Source organism: Molossus molossus, unplaced genomic scaffold (assembly GCF_014108415.1).
Source record: "Molossus molossus isolate mMolMol1 unplaced genomic scaffold, mMolMol1.p scaffold_m16_p_5, whole genome shotgun sequence".
NCBI lineage: Eukaryota > Metazoa > Chordata > Mammalia > Chiroptera > Molossidae > Molossus > Molossus molossus.
In genome coordinates, this window is record NW_023425388.1 from 11,369,816 (window position 1) to 11,387,354 (window position 17,539).

General features: G+C 38.5%; 1 protein-coding gene across 2 annotated transcripts in view; it reads right to left on the reverse strand.

The window, feature by feature from the left end:
- Positions 1-17,539, reverse strand: part of MORC3 (MORC family CW-type zinc finger 3) — a 37,948-nt gene that overhangs the window by 12,861 nt on the left and 7,548 nt on the right. For both annotated transcript variants that reach the window (XM_036242397.1, XM_036242396.1), the window contains exons 5-12: positions 15,871-16,018; positions 14,091-14,219; positions 13,585-13,704; positions 10,578-10,675; positions 4,713-4,817; positions 2,312-2,434; positions 2,132-2,206; positions 587-632 (exon numbers count right to left, since the gene is read on the reverse strand). In XM_036242397.1, the coding sequence (XP_036098290.1) occupies positions 587-632; positions 2,132-2,206; positions 2,312-2,434; positions 4,713-4,817; positions 10,578-10,675; positions 13,585-13,704; positions 14,091-14,219; positions 15,871-16,018 (844 nt within the window). The remainder of the gene's footprint in view (positions 1-586; positions 633-2,131; positions 2,207-2,311; positions 2,435-4,712; positions 4,818-10,577; positions 10,676-13,584; positions 13,705-14,090; positions 14,220-15,870; positions 16,019-17,539) is intronic.

Genomic DNA, 17,539 nt, shown 5'->3' on the forward strand with positions numbered 1-17,539 from the left:
GTAAAATCAGTAAATAAAAAAAGATTTTTTTTTAAAGATACTGCCTTAAGTCCACTATTCTTTTCCTCCCAGTTCTGTTCTCACCCCCAAACCCTAAGCCTTTATACAAGAAAACATTTCAATGTGATTATAAGCAAACGTACACATCTGCAGCAAACCAAAACTTCTCACACAAGTATGACCACCTAGTCATATACTCCTTAACACCATTAAGCATTAAAAAAGAAACAGAAGGGCCAGGAAGAGTGGTAAACAAAGAGAAAGAAAACACCACAGCTTCAGTCCAGGTTAGTACTAGAACATGACTCTCTGGGTGTTCCTGTGAACTTCTCCTTGACTGCCTAGCAACAGGATTCTTAAAAGAATGTCTGCCTTTCCTCAAAGATGCCCAACTAGATAATAAAATTGAACGGCTTGAATGAAGTTGTTGGGTTAAGAAGTCAGGGTTGGGAAGGAGGGGTACAAGAAAAGAGAAATTACGTGAACTGAAAGAACAAGAGTAACTTAACTTCTAAGCTTTAAAATTAATTGTTAAATTAATCACTACCCAATAAAGACACAGCTATAAAATGGACGGCTTAATTACCTGAGGGATCCTATCCAGTTGTCTGAACTTGAATTTTTCCTTATCTCTTTAAAAAAAAAAAAAAAAAAAAAAAAAGATGAAAAACATATTTAAATTTATTTATTATTTTTCAATTTTGTCTTGCAATGATACTTGTATTTACTACCAAGTCACTCAGATGGTACACTATAATCAGTGGTTAGCCCTTAGCCAGGGGACTAACTTTCTACCTCTCATCTGGGTAACACCCTAATGCCCATAGGCCTCAAGCTTTCCAGTTGTTTGCAGGTCTTTGAATGGGAATACCACACAGGATTCTAACTGGTTTGTCTACTTCCAATCCTGCTGGATTTATCTTGAAAAACTACTACAAATCCAAACTCCCTGGAAGTTCTCAGTGAACCCAGTCTACTATGTGCAACACATCAGCCCAAAGTTCACCAAGGCTGACTGACCACCACTCATTACCCAGCTTCTCTAGCCCACCTCCCTTTTCCAGTATGCCCACTCATACTCACTCTAGTTAAGCCAAACACATCACTGTTCCCTGTACATTCTCATCCTACCTTCAAGACCTACTATAAAAATGTCCTTCATAAATTCTCCTGATCCATTTTGCCCTCTTCATGCCCAGACCAGAAGTAATCTCTCCTTGTGGCCTTCCTAACAGGGCTGAATTGTGCTTTGTATGGTACTTGTCAACTTCTAAGTGGTAATAACGTGTCTCTCCTTCCCTGTTAGACTATAAACTCATAAAGGGCAGTATTCACTTATGAATATCTGTGTGTGGCCCCAAAAGACAAACTATTGTGTATGCAAACTATCTTGTATATAGGACAGCAATAAACAAGTAAAAAAGCCCTGGCCGGTTTGGCTCAGCGGTTAGAGCGTCGGCCTGCGGTCCGGAGAGACCCGGGTTCGGTTCCCGCTAAGGGCATGTACCTCGGTTGCAGTTTGTCCCCGGCCCTGGTTGGTCGTGCGGGTGGCAGCCACTCGATGTGTCCCTTTCACGTCGATGTTTCTCTCTCTCTCTCTTCCTCTCTCTCCCTCCCACTCTATCTGTACAAAAAATGGAAAGAAAAAAAAAAAAAAAATGTCCTCAGGTGAGGATAAAAAAAAAACAAGTAAAAAAAAAAAAAAGCTGTTCATAACATTAACTTTTTTTTAAAAGCACTTGCTATTATGTATCCCACATCAAAATATTTTTTGGGTCATAATCTTTTTGGCTGTACAGTCAACCCTTGAATACAACATGGGTCATAACTGCGTGGGTGCTCCTATACACGGACTATTTCTCAATAAACATCCAGTCAGACCTCCATATCCCTGCGTTTCACATCTGCAGAGTCAAACAACCAAGAACGCAGAAGGCCAACTTAAGTTATAGGTGAATTTTTGACTGCAGGAGAGCAGGGTGTGGGGGGTTGATTGGCACCCCTAACCCCAAGCTGTTCGAAGGTCAACTGTACTAGCTTTATTTTGAAGAATCATCAACTATTACTGTAGACACGCTACTATTGAGGATTTCGGCATTTTCTTCCCACCTCACATTAGTACAACACTCACTTCTTTTTGTAGGTTTTTTCGTAAGTGGGATGCACCAAATCCTCATCTTCAGGTTCTTCTGGAACATCACAATTTCTAGTCAGAAAAATCACATGGGAAGAACAGGTCACCAGTGCCTATTCATGCATCTTGAACAGTATTTCCTCCTTTCCAAACAGGATACTACCAACTACACAGTACCTGAACTGTGGGTCAGGGTTATTGGAGCAATACCATTTTTCTGGAAGTTGATCTATCCCATCCGGTAATTTTCGCCACTTTAAACAGGAATCACATTGAACCCATGTCTGATCAGGACGTTTCCTATAACAAAACAACAAAATATTAGCATGGAAACATGAATGTTAAATAAGTTTCCATCAGATTTTCTACATAGTTTCTATCATAAAATGCCCCTATTATTTTTGTCCCTGAAAATTCTGTGACATCTATTATTGTGTACAGCAATTTAAACCAAAACAATGATTTTGATTACCTTAAAGGTTAAAAATGACAGGCCAATTTAAGCAAAGTGACTTAAATGTATTATTTAATAGCATACTATTAAATTTGTTCTATGAGCCCTGGCCGGTTTGGCTCAGCGGTTAGAGCGTCGGCCTGCGGTCCTGATAGACCCGGGTTCGGTTCCCGCTAAGGGCGTGTACCTCGGTTGCAGTTTGTTCCCGGCACTGGTCGGTTGTGTGGGTGGCAGCCACTCGATGTGTTCCTTTCACATCGATGTTTCTCTCTCTCTCTCTCCCTCCCACCCTACCTGAACAAAAAATGGAAAAATGTCCTCGGGTGAGGATAAAAAAATAAAATAAATAAATTTGTTCTATGATAAAAACTCAACTCAAAATATTTCAAATGCCTTACTCTAAGATGTATTTATTTTTTTAATTGATTTTTAGAGAGAGAGGAAGGGAGAGGGAGAGAGAGCAATAGAAACATCGATAAAAGAGAACATCGATTGGCCACCTCCTGCATGCCCGCACTGGGGACCGGGCCCACAAACTGGGCATGTGCCCTGACTGAGAATCAAAGTGGCAACCTCTTGGTGCATGGGTCGATGCTCAACCACTGAGCCACACCTGCTGGGCAATACCAATAACTTTTTAAATCTAGTTTTACAAAACTACATTTACACAGTTATATGAAACTTCAAACAATCCTGAAGTCTGTAAAGTAAATATAAACCCCTATCAGGCCCTGGCCGATTTGGCGCAGCGGTTAGAGTGTTGGCCTGCAGTCCAGAGAGACCGGGTTCGGTTCCCGCGGGTGGCAGCCACTCGATGTGTCCCTTTCACGTCGATGCTTCTCTCTCTTTCTCTCTCTCCCTCCCACTCTATCTGAGCAAAAAAAATGGAAAAATGTCCTTGAATGAGGATAAAAAAAATAAATTAATTAATTAATAAATAAACCCATATCAGGAGGTTAAACTATACATGTGTATATAGACACACACAAACAAAATACCATGGGAAATTAATACATTGAGTTGTATCTTTGTTTTTCATTATATATTTTGAACACCTTTCCATCAGTACAGTTATTACTCATTCACCGGATTGTTACTGTGTGCTCAGTTGTGTTTCTGAGTGCTTGTCAGGCACATCTTTTAATTCTTACAATTCCAGGAAGTAAATGCTATTAATGTTTCAATTTTACAAAGAAGGAAATGGAAACTTATAAGAGGCCAAGTATGAAATTCAATGTCACAATTACTTAAGTAGAACTAGAAATCTAAACTCAAGTCTGGCTTTACACTCATTATCCTACAACACATGGTTTTTCACACTATGAAATGCAACCCATTAGTGGATTGTGAAATCAATGTAATGGGTCAAGTTGTGGCTTTTTAAAATGAAATAAATAACACACAACACATGGGTAAAAACTGTTTCATGAATCTTTTCTGTCTACGTATAAATGTATATATTCATCAGCTCACTTTTTAAAAATGTTTTACTGATTTGAGAGAGAGAAACATTGATTTGTCATTCCATTTATCTATTCATTGGTTGCTCCTTGTATATGCCGTAACTAGGGATCGAACCCGAAACCTTAATGTATTGGGATGATGCTCTAACCAACTGAGCTACCTGGTCAGGGCCTAGTTATCAATTCATTTTAGGGCACACAGATTTGAGTTGTAGAATTTTTGTTGTTGTTGTTAACCCTTACCTAAGGCTATTTTTCCATTTATTTTCAGACAGAATGGGAGGGAGGGAGGGAAGGAGGGAGGGAAGCAGAGAGAAACATCGATGTGAGAGAGACACATCAACTGGTTGCCTCCCACACGATCCCAATCAGGGCCAGGGACCGAACCACAACCAAAGTACATGCCTTTGACCAAAATCGAACCCGCGACTCAGTGATTCAAATTGGCCAGGGCTAAAATTTATTTCATTTTTTTAGGTGCATACCCTTAGCGGGAACCGAACCCGGGGCTCTCTGGTCCGCAGGCCGACGTTCCAACCGCTGAGTGAAACCGGCCAGAGCTAAAATTTATTTTTTACTATGGGTTAGAGTCTACTGTGAACACTGTACAATCACTGTACCCTCCAATTAGGATGGGTTGACTTTTTAAATGTATACTTACTGTATATCTTCAACTGGCAAATTTAGAGGATATTCTGCATTTTTCTTCACTTTCATTTCATTCCAGTAATCATTCAGTTTATCTCCCAGTGCTAGTATTGTCAGCCTCAAAAAAATAAATTATAAAATCAATTTAAGAGAAAAGAATGATAAAGATTAAATCTTTGTCAAACACAGAGAAAGCACAACCTAGTAATGGACATGTGGGCACTGGGTAGAGTGGGGATGGGGAGGGTGAGGGGAAAGACTCCAAAAAGTAGTTAATAAAAACACTCAAAGTAACAGCAACTTTCTAGAAGGATCTTTAAAAAGGACCTTTATAAGAACAGAGTGCAGAGCTAGGATCCTCTAGGAAATAAGACAGAATAATACTTTGGGTCCCCTTTTATGAAAGTATGCTGTCAACCAATTCCTGAGAGAACCACAGGCTCTCTGAATTTCAACCCCAACTTTACAAGCTTCAACTCAAACTTTTGGTTTATGAAAGTATGTGATCATTACCAGCAAGTATATTTCAATTTCCCACAATTAAGACTTTCACTTCTCCCACAATAAGATGGTTTTTTAAAAACTGAATTTATTAGGGTGACATTGGTTAATAAAATTACAGTTTCAGGTGTACAACTCTATAATAATCTGTATAATGTATTGTGTGTTCACCACCCCAAGTCCCACAATAAAATGTTAAAAAGCAAATCAATGGGACTTGCTGAAATAAATCAGACTGAAGTCACAATTCTTCCTCATCTCTTTTTCTCATCACCTCTATCCCTCAGTCCATGAGACTGCACCGACTTCTGTTGAGAATACACCTAGGAGTACAACTGCAGGGTCATAGAGTGGGTATTTACTTGACAGAGACTAATAGTTTACAAAAATAATCGACAGTTTACATCCACAAGCAATGTACAATAAGAGTTCCAACTGCCTCACATCTTGCCAACATTTGCTGTTTTATTCACTGTAGATAAATTTCCATTTTTGCCCAATATGATTGAAACTTTTTGCATATTGTTTCAAAAAACCTGCCTAACTAAAGATTCTAAAAGTATGTTTGTTTCCATTTTGGTTTTGCCTTTCTCACTTAGAGCTACAATCCATCTAGAATTGGCCTTTTGCTTCATTTGAGAGGTAGGAGTTAAAGTTCATTTTATTTATACAGATAGCCGATTGACATGGTCTCTTTTGGAAAGATCACTTTCTTACTACACTCTAATGTAACCTTTGTCATAAATCAGGTGACCATATGTATGCAAAGTGGGGGGTTATTTTTTGACTTCTCAAATCTATTTCACTAGACTGTCTTCCTTCCATTAATACCCACTTTCTTAGTTACTACAGCTTTAAAAGTGTTATTTAAATCCTCTTGCTTGTTGTTCTTCAATGACTGTCTTAACTATCTTTGGTCTTCTGACTGTCCAAATAAAGGTTAGAATAAGCTTATCAATATATCAATACCCACACACACGTTAGGTTTTTTGTTATTGTTTTTAAACTGAAATTGTATTTTTTATTTTGAAGAAAAACTGACATTTTTATAATACCCAGTTTTCTAATTCTTGAACCTGGTATACCTACTTATTTATGTCTTAAATTTCACTCCACAGTATTTTGTAGTTTTCAGTGTGTCGAGGTATCTGCATATTTTATTTAATCCAAAGTAGTTGGTTTTTTGACTCTTATTAACATTTAAAATTTCATGTTTTTCTGTTGTTATACAGAAATACAAATGATTTCTGAATACCTCTTATGCAGCAACCCTAGAATGCATATTACTTGTTCCTTTATTAATTTCAGTTTGTGGACAATTTTGGACTTTCTATATATTATTATCTACAGAAAACTTATTTCTTCCTTTCTAACTCTTATAAAATTCTCATTTCTCCTTCTTGCCTTATTGTATTGGTTATTTCCTCAAGAATAATGGTAAATAGCTGATATCTTGATCTCATTCTCACTCTTGTGGGGGGATATTATCAATTATTCACCATCAGAAATGATGCTTGCTGCTATTTATAAATACTCTGTATTGTTATTTCTAAATAACTCTATTATTACTATGCCCTTTCTATTAAAGGTTTTTGTAAATGTTCCCTTTTTTCCTTTCCTTTACTGATTTTAGAGAGAGAGAGAGAGAGAGAGAGAGAGAGAAACATCGATGAGAGAGAACATCGACTGGCCACATCCAGCATGCCCCCCAAATGGGGATTTGGCCCACAACCTGGGCATGTGCCCTGACCAAGAATCAAACCAGCGACCTCTTGGTGCATGGGTCGACGCTCAACCACTGAGCCACACTGACTGGGCAGTGTGGGGGAATTTTTTTTTTTATCCTCACCCGAGGACATTGTTCCCTTTTTTTGTTCAGATAGGGTGGGAGGAAGAGAGAGAGAGAAAAACATCGATGTGAAAGGGACACATGCCCAGGTTGTGGGCCCAATCCCCAGTGGGGGGCATGCAGGAGGCAGCCAGTATATGTTCTCTCTCATTGACATTTCTCTCTCTCCCTCACTAAAAACCAGTAAAAAAATAAATAAAAACCAACCAACCAACCATACCATCTTGCAATACGATCCACTTGGTTTTAAAGCATAAACCTTTTTACATGTCACTGAATGGTATCTGTCATTATTTTAATTAAGATTTTTATATTTTGATCAGGAGAGATGGACATTAATTTCTTTTCTTATAATACAGTCATAAATTCATTACCAAAGTTATGAGGAGTTTATATAGGATTGTGTGCCATGTTTCCTGACGTGTTTGACTTTAATATGTAATAGGTTTCCTAAAAATGTATTTAATTTCAAAGGACGGAATGTGTTCCTATCATCTAAAATGAAGAAAAATTATTCATGGTATCTCTTTGATAGTTGTTTGTGTCTGTAGACCTAAAGCAATGTCCTTCCTTTCATTTCTGATACTAACAATTGCTGTTTTCTCCATTTCCTTAGTCTTGTCAGATACTTATAGGCTATTAATCTTATCAACGAACAAACTTTGAGCTTCTTTATGGTCACTTGTCGATTTATTCCTCAGTTCCATATCTAGTTTTCTTTGCTCAGTTTGGTGATACTAGAGCTTGATCCTGTAAACATTTATCCTTTGCCGGCCTGAGCAATGTTAAACTAGGTTAGTGGGCAATGAATCTGCTAGGTGGTGGCAGCAAGCCACTCATCTTTCAGCTTCTGGTATTCCATTGTCATTATTTGGCTGGAGCCCACTGGCCTCCCAAAGGAGCTCCAGCTGTGCTCTCAGACCTTGCTCTACCCTCAGGCAACAGAAACCAGTTCTAGCATGCCCAGATTCTAGCAAAGCAGCTCCAGCCCACCCACAGCTTCTGGTGACATTAGGCCATGGTACAGGCCAGCAATGGCCAGGGAGGTAGCTTGTTTCTGTGTTTATCATGATCTCTACAAAGAGATCTGAATCTCTGACTTCAGGAGTAGGGGGGACCTTCTAGTTTCTTTACTGTTTACTCTTTTTCAACTTAGAGGTAACAGCTCCTCTTTTGTGTCTGCTAGTTCTGGACACCTACCATCTTCTTTTACCCCTTTTAGTAATCACCTTCTACTATTCTAGATGTGGACAGAAAAAAAGAGGCCACATATTAAACTTGACAAGCTCAGGGGAGGCCTGCATGGTGGCCTTACAAACTCAGGGATGGAAAATACCATACAGGATGGTCTGGTAGTCATGTCCTAAGCCAGTCAGTATCTTCCTTGACAATGGTCAATCTTTACCCTTAACTGAGCCTGTCTGTTGTCTTTTTGTATCTAGGATAACATTCCTTTGAAATGTCAGGGGTAATTTCGTTTTTTTCTGGACCCCTCAGGGCACAATCACTCTACCAGAGCAGAGACCACAAAACTCGTTATTTTTGTGTTAATTGTTGACTGCTAATTATCCTACACCCACAGATAAAAGAAGTATGTGTCTATGTCTATTCCTTTTACTTTTTTTTTTTATCCTCACCCAAGGACATTTTTCCTTTTTTTTTGTTCAGATGGGGGGAGGGGGGAGAAAAACATCCACATGAAAGGGACACATCAAGTGGCTGCCACCCACACAACCCAACCAGGGCCGGGGACAAACTGCAACCGAGGTACGTGCCCTTAGCAGGAACCAGATCCAGGTCTCTCTGGACCTCAGGCCAACACTCTAACTGCTGAACCAAACCGCCCAGGGCTATTCCTTTTACTTTTTGTGCAATCCCAGAGATCCTCCCCACCTCTGCTTTGCCTCTCCTGCTTCATCAGACTGTAATGCAGTGGTTCTCAACCCTCCTAATGCCGCGACCCTTTAATACAGTTCCTCGTGTTGTATGTGGGCGTATCTGCATGTGGACGGACCCACCTGGAGACGGATAGAGGAGGGATGTCTCCGTTCCTAACACCATCGGGAATATGTGTTTTCCGACGGTCTTAGGTGACCCCTGCGAAAGGGTCATGTGACCCCCAAAGGGATCACAACCCACAGGTTGAGAACAGCTTCGTGTAATGTATAAAATAAGGTACAAAAACTGCCATTCTCTGAAGCATTTGATCTGGAAATTATTATTGACAGGTTGGCGCAAATAAACTAAAAAATTCTCAACAGGTTTGAACATTTCTTATGTTGACAGAGTTTATAATTCCTTGTATTAAATTATCCCTATTCAAATAACAGGTGTAGCTGTCTAAGTACTGAACTCTGAATGATACATTTATTTTCATTATTGTGTGTGGTTCTTAATTCACTGATTTTGCTATTACCTTTATTTCCTTTCTTCCATTTTCTGTTTTATTTTTCTTTATTTGAGGAGAGGGCCAATGGCATTTGTCTTTACCACGAATATTCACATAATATTTGCATTCTACTCCATAACATATGCTCATAAGACTAAATTTAAAAGTAATATTAATGACCATAATTATTCTATGGCTTTTAAACACTCTTAAAAGAGTCTTTCAGTCTAATATACATAGAACTAAATTATCTTAAAGTTCCCATCTAAGCAGAAAGTTTCTGGATTTTATGATTATACAAAAAAAAATGTTGATAACAAGAAAGCAGGAACTTCCTCTATTGTCTGAGTTAGAAATACTTCATCAGTAAAGATGGGAGAACATATTTCTACTTGTAGGATACAATTCCTAGGATGAAGACGATGGTTAAATGTGTCTTCTGTGCAAACCTTTCACCTACCCCCCCCCCCTTTTTTTTAAATTTTTTTCCCCTTTATTGATTGTACTAAGAAAGAAAGTAAGAGGAAGAGGGAGATAAAAACATCGATGACAGCCCTGGCCGGTTTGGCTCAGCGGTTAGAGTGTTGGCCTGCGGTCCCGAGAGACCCGGGTTCGGTTCCCACTAAGGGCATGTACCTCGGTTGCAGTTTGTCCCCGGCCCTGGTTGGTCGTGCGGGTGGCAGCCACTCGATGTGTCCCTTTCACATCGATGTTTCTCTCTCTCTCTCTCTCTCTCTCTCTCCCTCCCCCTCCCACTCTATCTGTACAAAAAAATGGAAAAATGTCCTCGGGTGAGGATAAAAACAAAAACAAAAAAATACCAAAAAAAATCAATGAAAGAGAACATCAACTGGCCAGCATGCCCCCAACCGGAGATCAGGCCGCCCACAACCTGGGCATGTGCCCTGACCAGGAATCAAACCGGCGACCTCTTGGTGCATGGGTTGATGCTCAACCACTGAGCCACACTGGCTGGACACACCTACCCATTTTCTTAATGTTCTACACTGTAAAAACATCCACGAGATTTAAAAAATTCATCTTAGAAAAAGCTATGAAAGTATTTCCAAATTAAACTGCAAAAAGTCAAAAATGTACAAAGAAAAAACAAAAGTCAAAAATTCAAGTAGGTACCATACCTGTACTCATTAGTATAATCGAAATCTTGTTTATTATGAGTTGGCTTCAGGAAATTGCACTCTATAATTCCCACTACTCCAACACCCATGTTGTTTGCCTAAAAAATAAAATGAAATAGGTGTTTTAAATATAAGACATGATGGCTCAACATAATCACTCTTCCACAAAGATTTATAATTTGTATCAAACATTTTCCTATATTTTATCTCATAAAATTTACACTGAAAAATAGCGTCTGGTCAGTAATTTACTTTTCCTGGAGTTAATTCCTAAACATATTAGAGCTTTCCTCCAAAACCACTTCCACTGTTGTCAAGTATCCATTTAGACAAGTGTTATCATCCCCAATTTTATATAAGGGGAAAAAAGACCACTCTACTGGGATGCAACTTCTTATAACAGTAGAAACCATAACTAACTCATATCTATATCCACAGTGCCAAAGCAAAGGCTCTGGAACATAATATTCTACTTAAGTTTATTTAAAATTAGCATTTTAAATAAAAATTAAAGCCATTTATCCAAAGTTACACATCCAGTTAACAGCAATGAAATAAAAACCTACATCAGTAAAAATTAGTTTTTTTAAACTCTGTGCGCTAAAATACTGAACTCAAAGCATGAGTCATAATCTGACTACCTGTGTGTGATTATCAAGTATATTTTGAAAATGTAATTTACAAAATGAAAATTTTCATAAATGTAACTATGTAGGATGAGGCAAAAGTAGGTTTACAGTTGTATGAGAAAGAGTTTATTCTTGTATTATTATTACTTATAAATTATTGTACTATTTTCCATAAGAACTGTAAAGCTACTTTTGCCCTATCCTACAGAGGAAGTTATATAAATCTAATTGTAATCCTACTTGATGAAGAATCATCAGTGGTCCTGCATCTCATAGCACTTGCAAATCACAGTACCCTTTGATCTGTAATTCACATTCACCTTCGTTCCAGCCTCATCTTCCTGTCTCTCCCATTACTCTATTTCCCACTTATGATCTGATCCAGGCAGAGCAAATTATTCCCTTAATGATGTCATCGTCTCAGAGCTTCTTTTCCTTCCTTTGCAGATATTCTTTTCCCTGCCTGGAAAGTCCTTGCCAGACTTTCCAACACAGTGCAGTCAACTGAGACTCGTCTCAATAACCACTTTCTCCAAGATGCCTTCTTTTCTGATACTCTGAGGATGGACCACATTCCCTCACCACACTGAGCTCTGAGGGAATGCTCTGCATCTTATCACCTTTTTATGCTGAGCAGCTATTATGGGATATCATACTGCTATCCAACGCCTACTTAATAATGTTTATTGAATCCACAGAATGCAAACACTGGGTCTAGTCCATCATCTGGTAAAGAAAAACATTAAAAGTTGGTTGTAAAAGCCTATCATTTACAAGGGCAAGCTTAACCAGAAATTATATATATGCAAATTTAACTGGGTGAGAAAAAGGGCTATGTCTCTTACTTAAGTCAGATTAGTAAATGGTAAAAGATAAAAAAAATTTACATTCTGTGGCAGATACAGTATTTCTTTTGAATCCCAGAGCACTTGAAAACTAAGGCCTATTACCAAAAATGCATTTCCAATTACCAGTGAAGTCAAGAAACTTTTTACTATTCTGATTATAAATGAAAATCAGGATTTTAAATAAGTTATTGATACTTTATGTCATGGTTGCCAGAGTTTTGGATTTATTTGGTGACTAAAATTAGTGGTTACAAGAGCCCAAAATGTTCATTTACTTTTGCAAAAATGCTATATTCTGAGCTCCTGCCATGTAAAATATGTAATACAGGGTTACAAATCGCTGAATTACATTCTATCATACTGTGTAGAGCTCACATCATATCTACGAAGAATTCAGAACAAAATAAGATGAATCAAAAAATCACAGAATTAGAAAACAACATATGCCTAGATTTAAAACCTTTAAAAAAATGATTTTTAGAATTTATCACTGAATTAACACACACACCAACAATTCTTTTGGTGAGAACAAAGAAGGGTAAACAGATTGACATGAGGCAATGTTCACCATCCTAAATTGAAGTCTACAATAGATATGACTTAGGAGGAAGGCTCTATATATTTAAGAATGAACTCCTAAAAAGTAAATCACCTACTAGATACTGTTTTTTTTTTTCAGGCTATCAAGTCAGAACTAGTTAAAACCAACCAATTTCATTCCAGCAGGAAATAAGCAGGGATCCAGATCCAAATGTATCAAAAGATCTGCATCTTTGGGTCTAGGGCAAGTTACTTAGCCCCAATTTCCTCATCTGTAAAACAGAGATGAAATGTTCTGCTCCCCTCATAAGATTATTCAAGACCAAATGAGAAATTAATATCAAGTACTCTAGTCCTGGCTACTTTTGCTCCGTGGTTAGAGCATCAGCCTGAGGACCAAAGAATCATGGGTTTGATTCTGGTCAAGGGCACGTGCATCGGTTGCAGTTCAGTCCCTGGCCCTCGTCAGGTTGTGCAGGAGGCAGCCAGTCCATGTCTCTCTCTCACTCACATCAGTGTTTCTCTCTCTTCCTGCCCCTCCCTTCCACTCTATCTGAGGATAAATAGAAAAAAAATCCTCAGATGAGGCTTAAAAAAAAAAAAAGGATTCTAAGTTCAAAACCCACACCAATGTTATTAAAAACACGTTTCAAAATCATTAGGCAAGCCTGGCCAGTTTGGGTCAGTGGTTAGAGCTCTGGCCAGAGGACTGAAGGGTCACGGGTTCAATTTCTGGTCAAGGGCACATACCTGGGTTGCAGGTTCAATTCCCAGCCCCTTTAGGGGTCATGTGGGAGGCAACCAATCGATATGTCTCTCTCACATCGATGTTTCTCCCCCCCCCCTTCCACTCTAAAAATCAGTGGAAAAAATATCCTCAGGTGAGAATTAACAAAAAAAAGTCATTAGGCAAAAAGCATATTATTTCACATTTGACCCAATAACAAGTTATCCTAACTTTTATAAAAGATATAGAGATTTCCAGCTAACCTTTAACTGGTATCCAACTTTTTCATATGCTTTGATGAGTCTATTTTTGTGATACATCATTATCCCATAATGATCTTTATTTCTGCAGTTGAATCCAAAAGTAATTTTCACTGTTTTCGTCTTAAATGTTAAGGAAAATTCTGAACAAACCACTTCACTCCCTTCAAATCATCCTTTCTATTCCATTATTTATTCAGTCCAAAAGTCCAGAAAAAAGACAAAGTTAGAGAGGATCAGAATCAGTACCAGGAGAAAAGGCAGTAGGGCAGACATAGGAACATCTGGCCCATGGGCCTTATTAATACCAGCTAGCATCACATACCTCACCAAATCAGCCTGATCAAATACAACTTAATTTTTAAGTTGATAATTTTGTATGGTCTGCAAATGATGTTATAAATATCCAAATGGTCCTTGGCAGAAAAAAGGTTCCCCAACTCTGCAGTAGGGGAACACACAACTAATATAGCTCTATATGGCAGCATAAAAAGAAAAATAAAGGATACTAAAAATTTTGGTCGATAAACATCATGTTCGATGTAAGCAAGACTCTTCGAAACTAGCTGTGTCTTTACTTTTTGTCCACGTAAGATGATCTGCATTCTTGGCTTTAGATATAATATACTGCAGTAAGCCTGAAAAGACACAAAACAATATCTGTTTTTTTGAAATACTTATCTGTAGATTTGTTCAACACTACTTACGTATGTATTTAAAAAGCTACCACCTGCTCTGGCTGGTTTGGCTTGGCGGTTAGAGCATCGGCCTGCGGACCAGAGAGTCCCAGGTTTGGATCCGCTAAGGGCACGTACCTCAGATGCACTTTCTCCCCAGCCCCCATTGGGGTCGTGTGGGTGGCGACCACTCAATGTGTCTCTCTCCCATTGATGTTTCTCTCTCTCTTCCTCCCTCTCTGTCCCTCTCTATCTGAAGATAAGTGCAAAAATGTCCTCTGGTGAGGATTTTTAAAAAAATAAAATAAAATAAAAATAAAAAACTACCACCTTACTTCATAAAGGACCTAATTAACTCTTCAATAAAGTAATATACATGTACTTTTCACTAAAAATAAACTCAGTATACTATAGTCAGTAAAAATGATTTGCAGCCCAGCCTGTGTGGCTCAGTGGTTGGGCATCCACCCATGCACCAAGAGGTCGCTGGTTTGATTCCCGGCCAGGGCGCGTGCCCAGGTTGTGGGTTAGATCCCCAGTGGGGGCATGCAGGAGGCGGCCATTCGATGTTCTCTCTCATCAGTTTCTTCTCTCTTGAAAATCAATAAAGAAAAAAAAAGGACTTTATTTCCTGACTCTTCTGTCAAGTACAATATACATGGCTATAATTTAAAAAACACCAGTAAATTTTATTCAGCCAAAAATAACAAGTATAATAAATAAAAGGAACAGTTATGCCCTGGCCGTTTTGCTCAGTGGTTAAAGCATCAGCCCATGGACCAATGAGTCATGGGTTCAATTCTGGTCAAGGACATGTACCTCAGTTGTGGTTCATCCCAGCCCTGGTCGGGGTCATGTGGGAGGCAACAGTGGATGTGTCCCTTTCATGTCGATGTTTCTCTCTCTCTTTCCCTCTCTCTCCCTCCCACTGTATCTGAAGATAAATAGAAAAATATCCTCAAGTGAGAATTTAAAAAAAAAAGGGACAGTTATAAGTTTGAAAATGAAAAAAACTATAAATTATACACTAACACTTATGCTTGTGGTTATGGACTCATTGCAGCACAAAAATAAAAGGAATAGTTAGCATGATATATCTTATTATAGTGACTCAGAACAATAATCTTATCAACACTGTTATATTTAGATACTAATTTCCTCAAGCTCAAAAACAATCATTTCTAAGGTCAAATTTCAGAGATATTTATCACAAAATTATATTTATATACATTATCACTAGTGTATACATAATGTATTGCTTTAAGATATCAAGGTGTGCGTATTCTAGAATATTTTAAATTTAAAAAAACACAAGAAACTCTGAATTTAGTATTTTTTATTGATTAATCCATGTGGCCATTATTCTCAATTTAAATAATTTAACCACATAGTGAAAGAAAGACAAACACTATTGGACCTGATCCCTTTGCAATTAAAAAACTGTTTCTAAGCAAATAAAACCACCAATGTGCTCATGAAAAGTTTAATATGTTGGCTCATGTCTCAGATACTTTGAGAGATCAATGGCAGCATTTATAATACAAGTGGACAACATAACTTCCACTATTTAATGTATTTTTCATTTCCACAGGAGCAATAAATACATACATACCCTTAGAGAATAGTCACTTTCTGGGGCAATTTGGTCCATCCTCTCTTGCTTCTTGTATCCTTTCTTCCCTGTTGTCTCATCTAAATCTTCTGGAATTCTGATGTCGTATTTATCCTTATCAAAATCAAACTCTGTTGCACTTCGGTAGCTGTAAAATTAATTTTTTGAAGGAGCAAAATTTTACCTTTACAGCAAGTAAAGCAAGGAAATACTATTAACAAAACAAAACACCTATATGTGGTAGGCGCTATGATAGTGGTGGAGGGTAGAACAAAAGCAAGAAATATAATGAAAGAAAAGGAATCTAGGAAAATGAAAAATTTATACACTGTATTTATACACATGGCTGGTAGGACTGTCAAGTGGTAGAGCCACTTTAAAGAATATTCTGGTGCCCAGCCAGTGTTGACTGAGCGATGTCCCATGGTCTGAGAGGTACCAGTTCAATTCTCAGTCAGGGCACATGCCTGGGTTGCGGGCTCGATCCCCAGTGGGGTCATGAAGGAGGCAGCTGATCAATGTTTCTCTCTCACATCGATGTTTCTAGCTCTCTCTCTCCCTTCCTGTCTCTCTAAAAAAAAAATCAATAAAAACATATTAAAAAAAAGAAAAACATTCTGGCAGTTTCCTACAGAACTAGACGTGCAACTTCCCTCTGACTCATCAATTATACTCCTGGTCATTTACCATAGAAAAATTCAGACTAGCCCTGGCAGGTGTGGCTCAGCGGTTGGAGCGTCGGCCTGCGGACCAGAGAGTCCCGGGTTTGGTTCCCGGTAGGGACACGTACCAAAAAAAAAAGAAAAATTCAGACTATATTCCCACAAAAACCTGTACACCAACGTCTAGAGCATTATTTTCAATAGCCAAAAAACTATAAACAACCCAAATGGCCTCAATAGGTGCACCATCCACACATGCACTACTACTTGGCAGGAAAAAGGAAGCAAACTACCGCCACACTCAAGAACCTGTATGAATCTCCAGAGAATTATGCAGAATGAAAGCAACAGTTTCACAGTTATTCCTTTTATGTAACATTCTTTTTAAAAAAATCTTTATTGTTGAAAGTATTACAGATATCCCCCCCTTTTTCTCCCATTGACCCCCTCCTCCCCACTCCCACATCCCTCCTGCCTGCACCCACACTACCATCTTTTTACACTGGTTATGCATACAAGTTCTTTGGTTTATCTAGTCCCACCCCTCCCCCACCCCCCTAATGTAACCGTCTTAAAATGACAAAGTTACAGAAATGGAGAGCACCTTAGAGGATGCTAGGGATTAAGGAGAGAATGGTGTGGACGTAAAAGGGCAACTGGAGGAATTTTTGTGGTAATAAAAATGTCCTCTACCTTGACTATATCAAGGTCAATATCAACTATACTATTGTTCTATATTCTACAAGATGTTACCATTGGGGGAAACTAGGTAAAGGGTACACAAGATCTCTTAATTATTCTTACAACTGCACATGAATCTGGAATCACCTTTTTAAAAAGTGTAAATAAAAACTAGCCCTGGCTGATTTGGCTCAGCGGTTAGAGTGTCGGCCCACAGCGAAGAAGTCACAGGTTCAATTCTGTCTAAGGGCACGTACCTCAGTTACGGTTCATCCCCAGCCCCAAATCGATATGTGTGTCTTTCTCTCTCCCCCTTCCTCCCACTC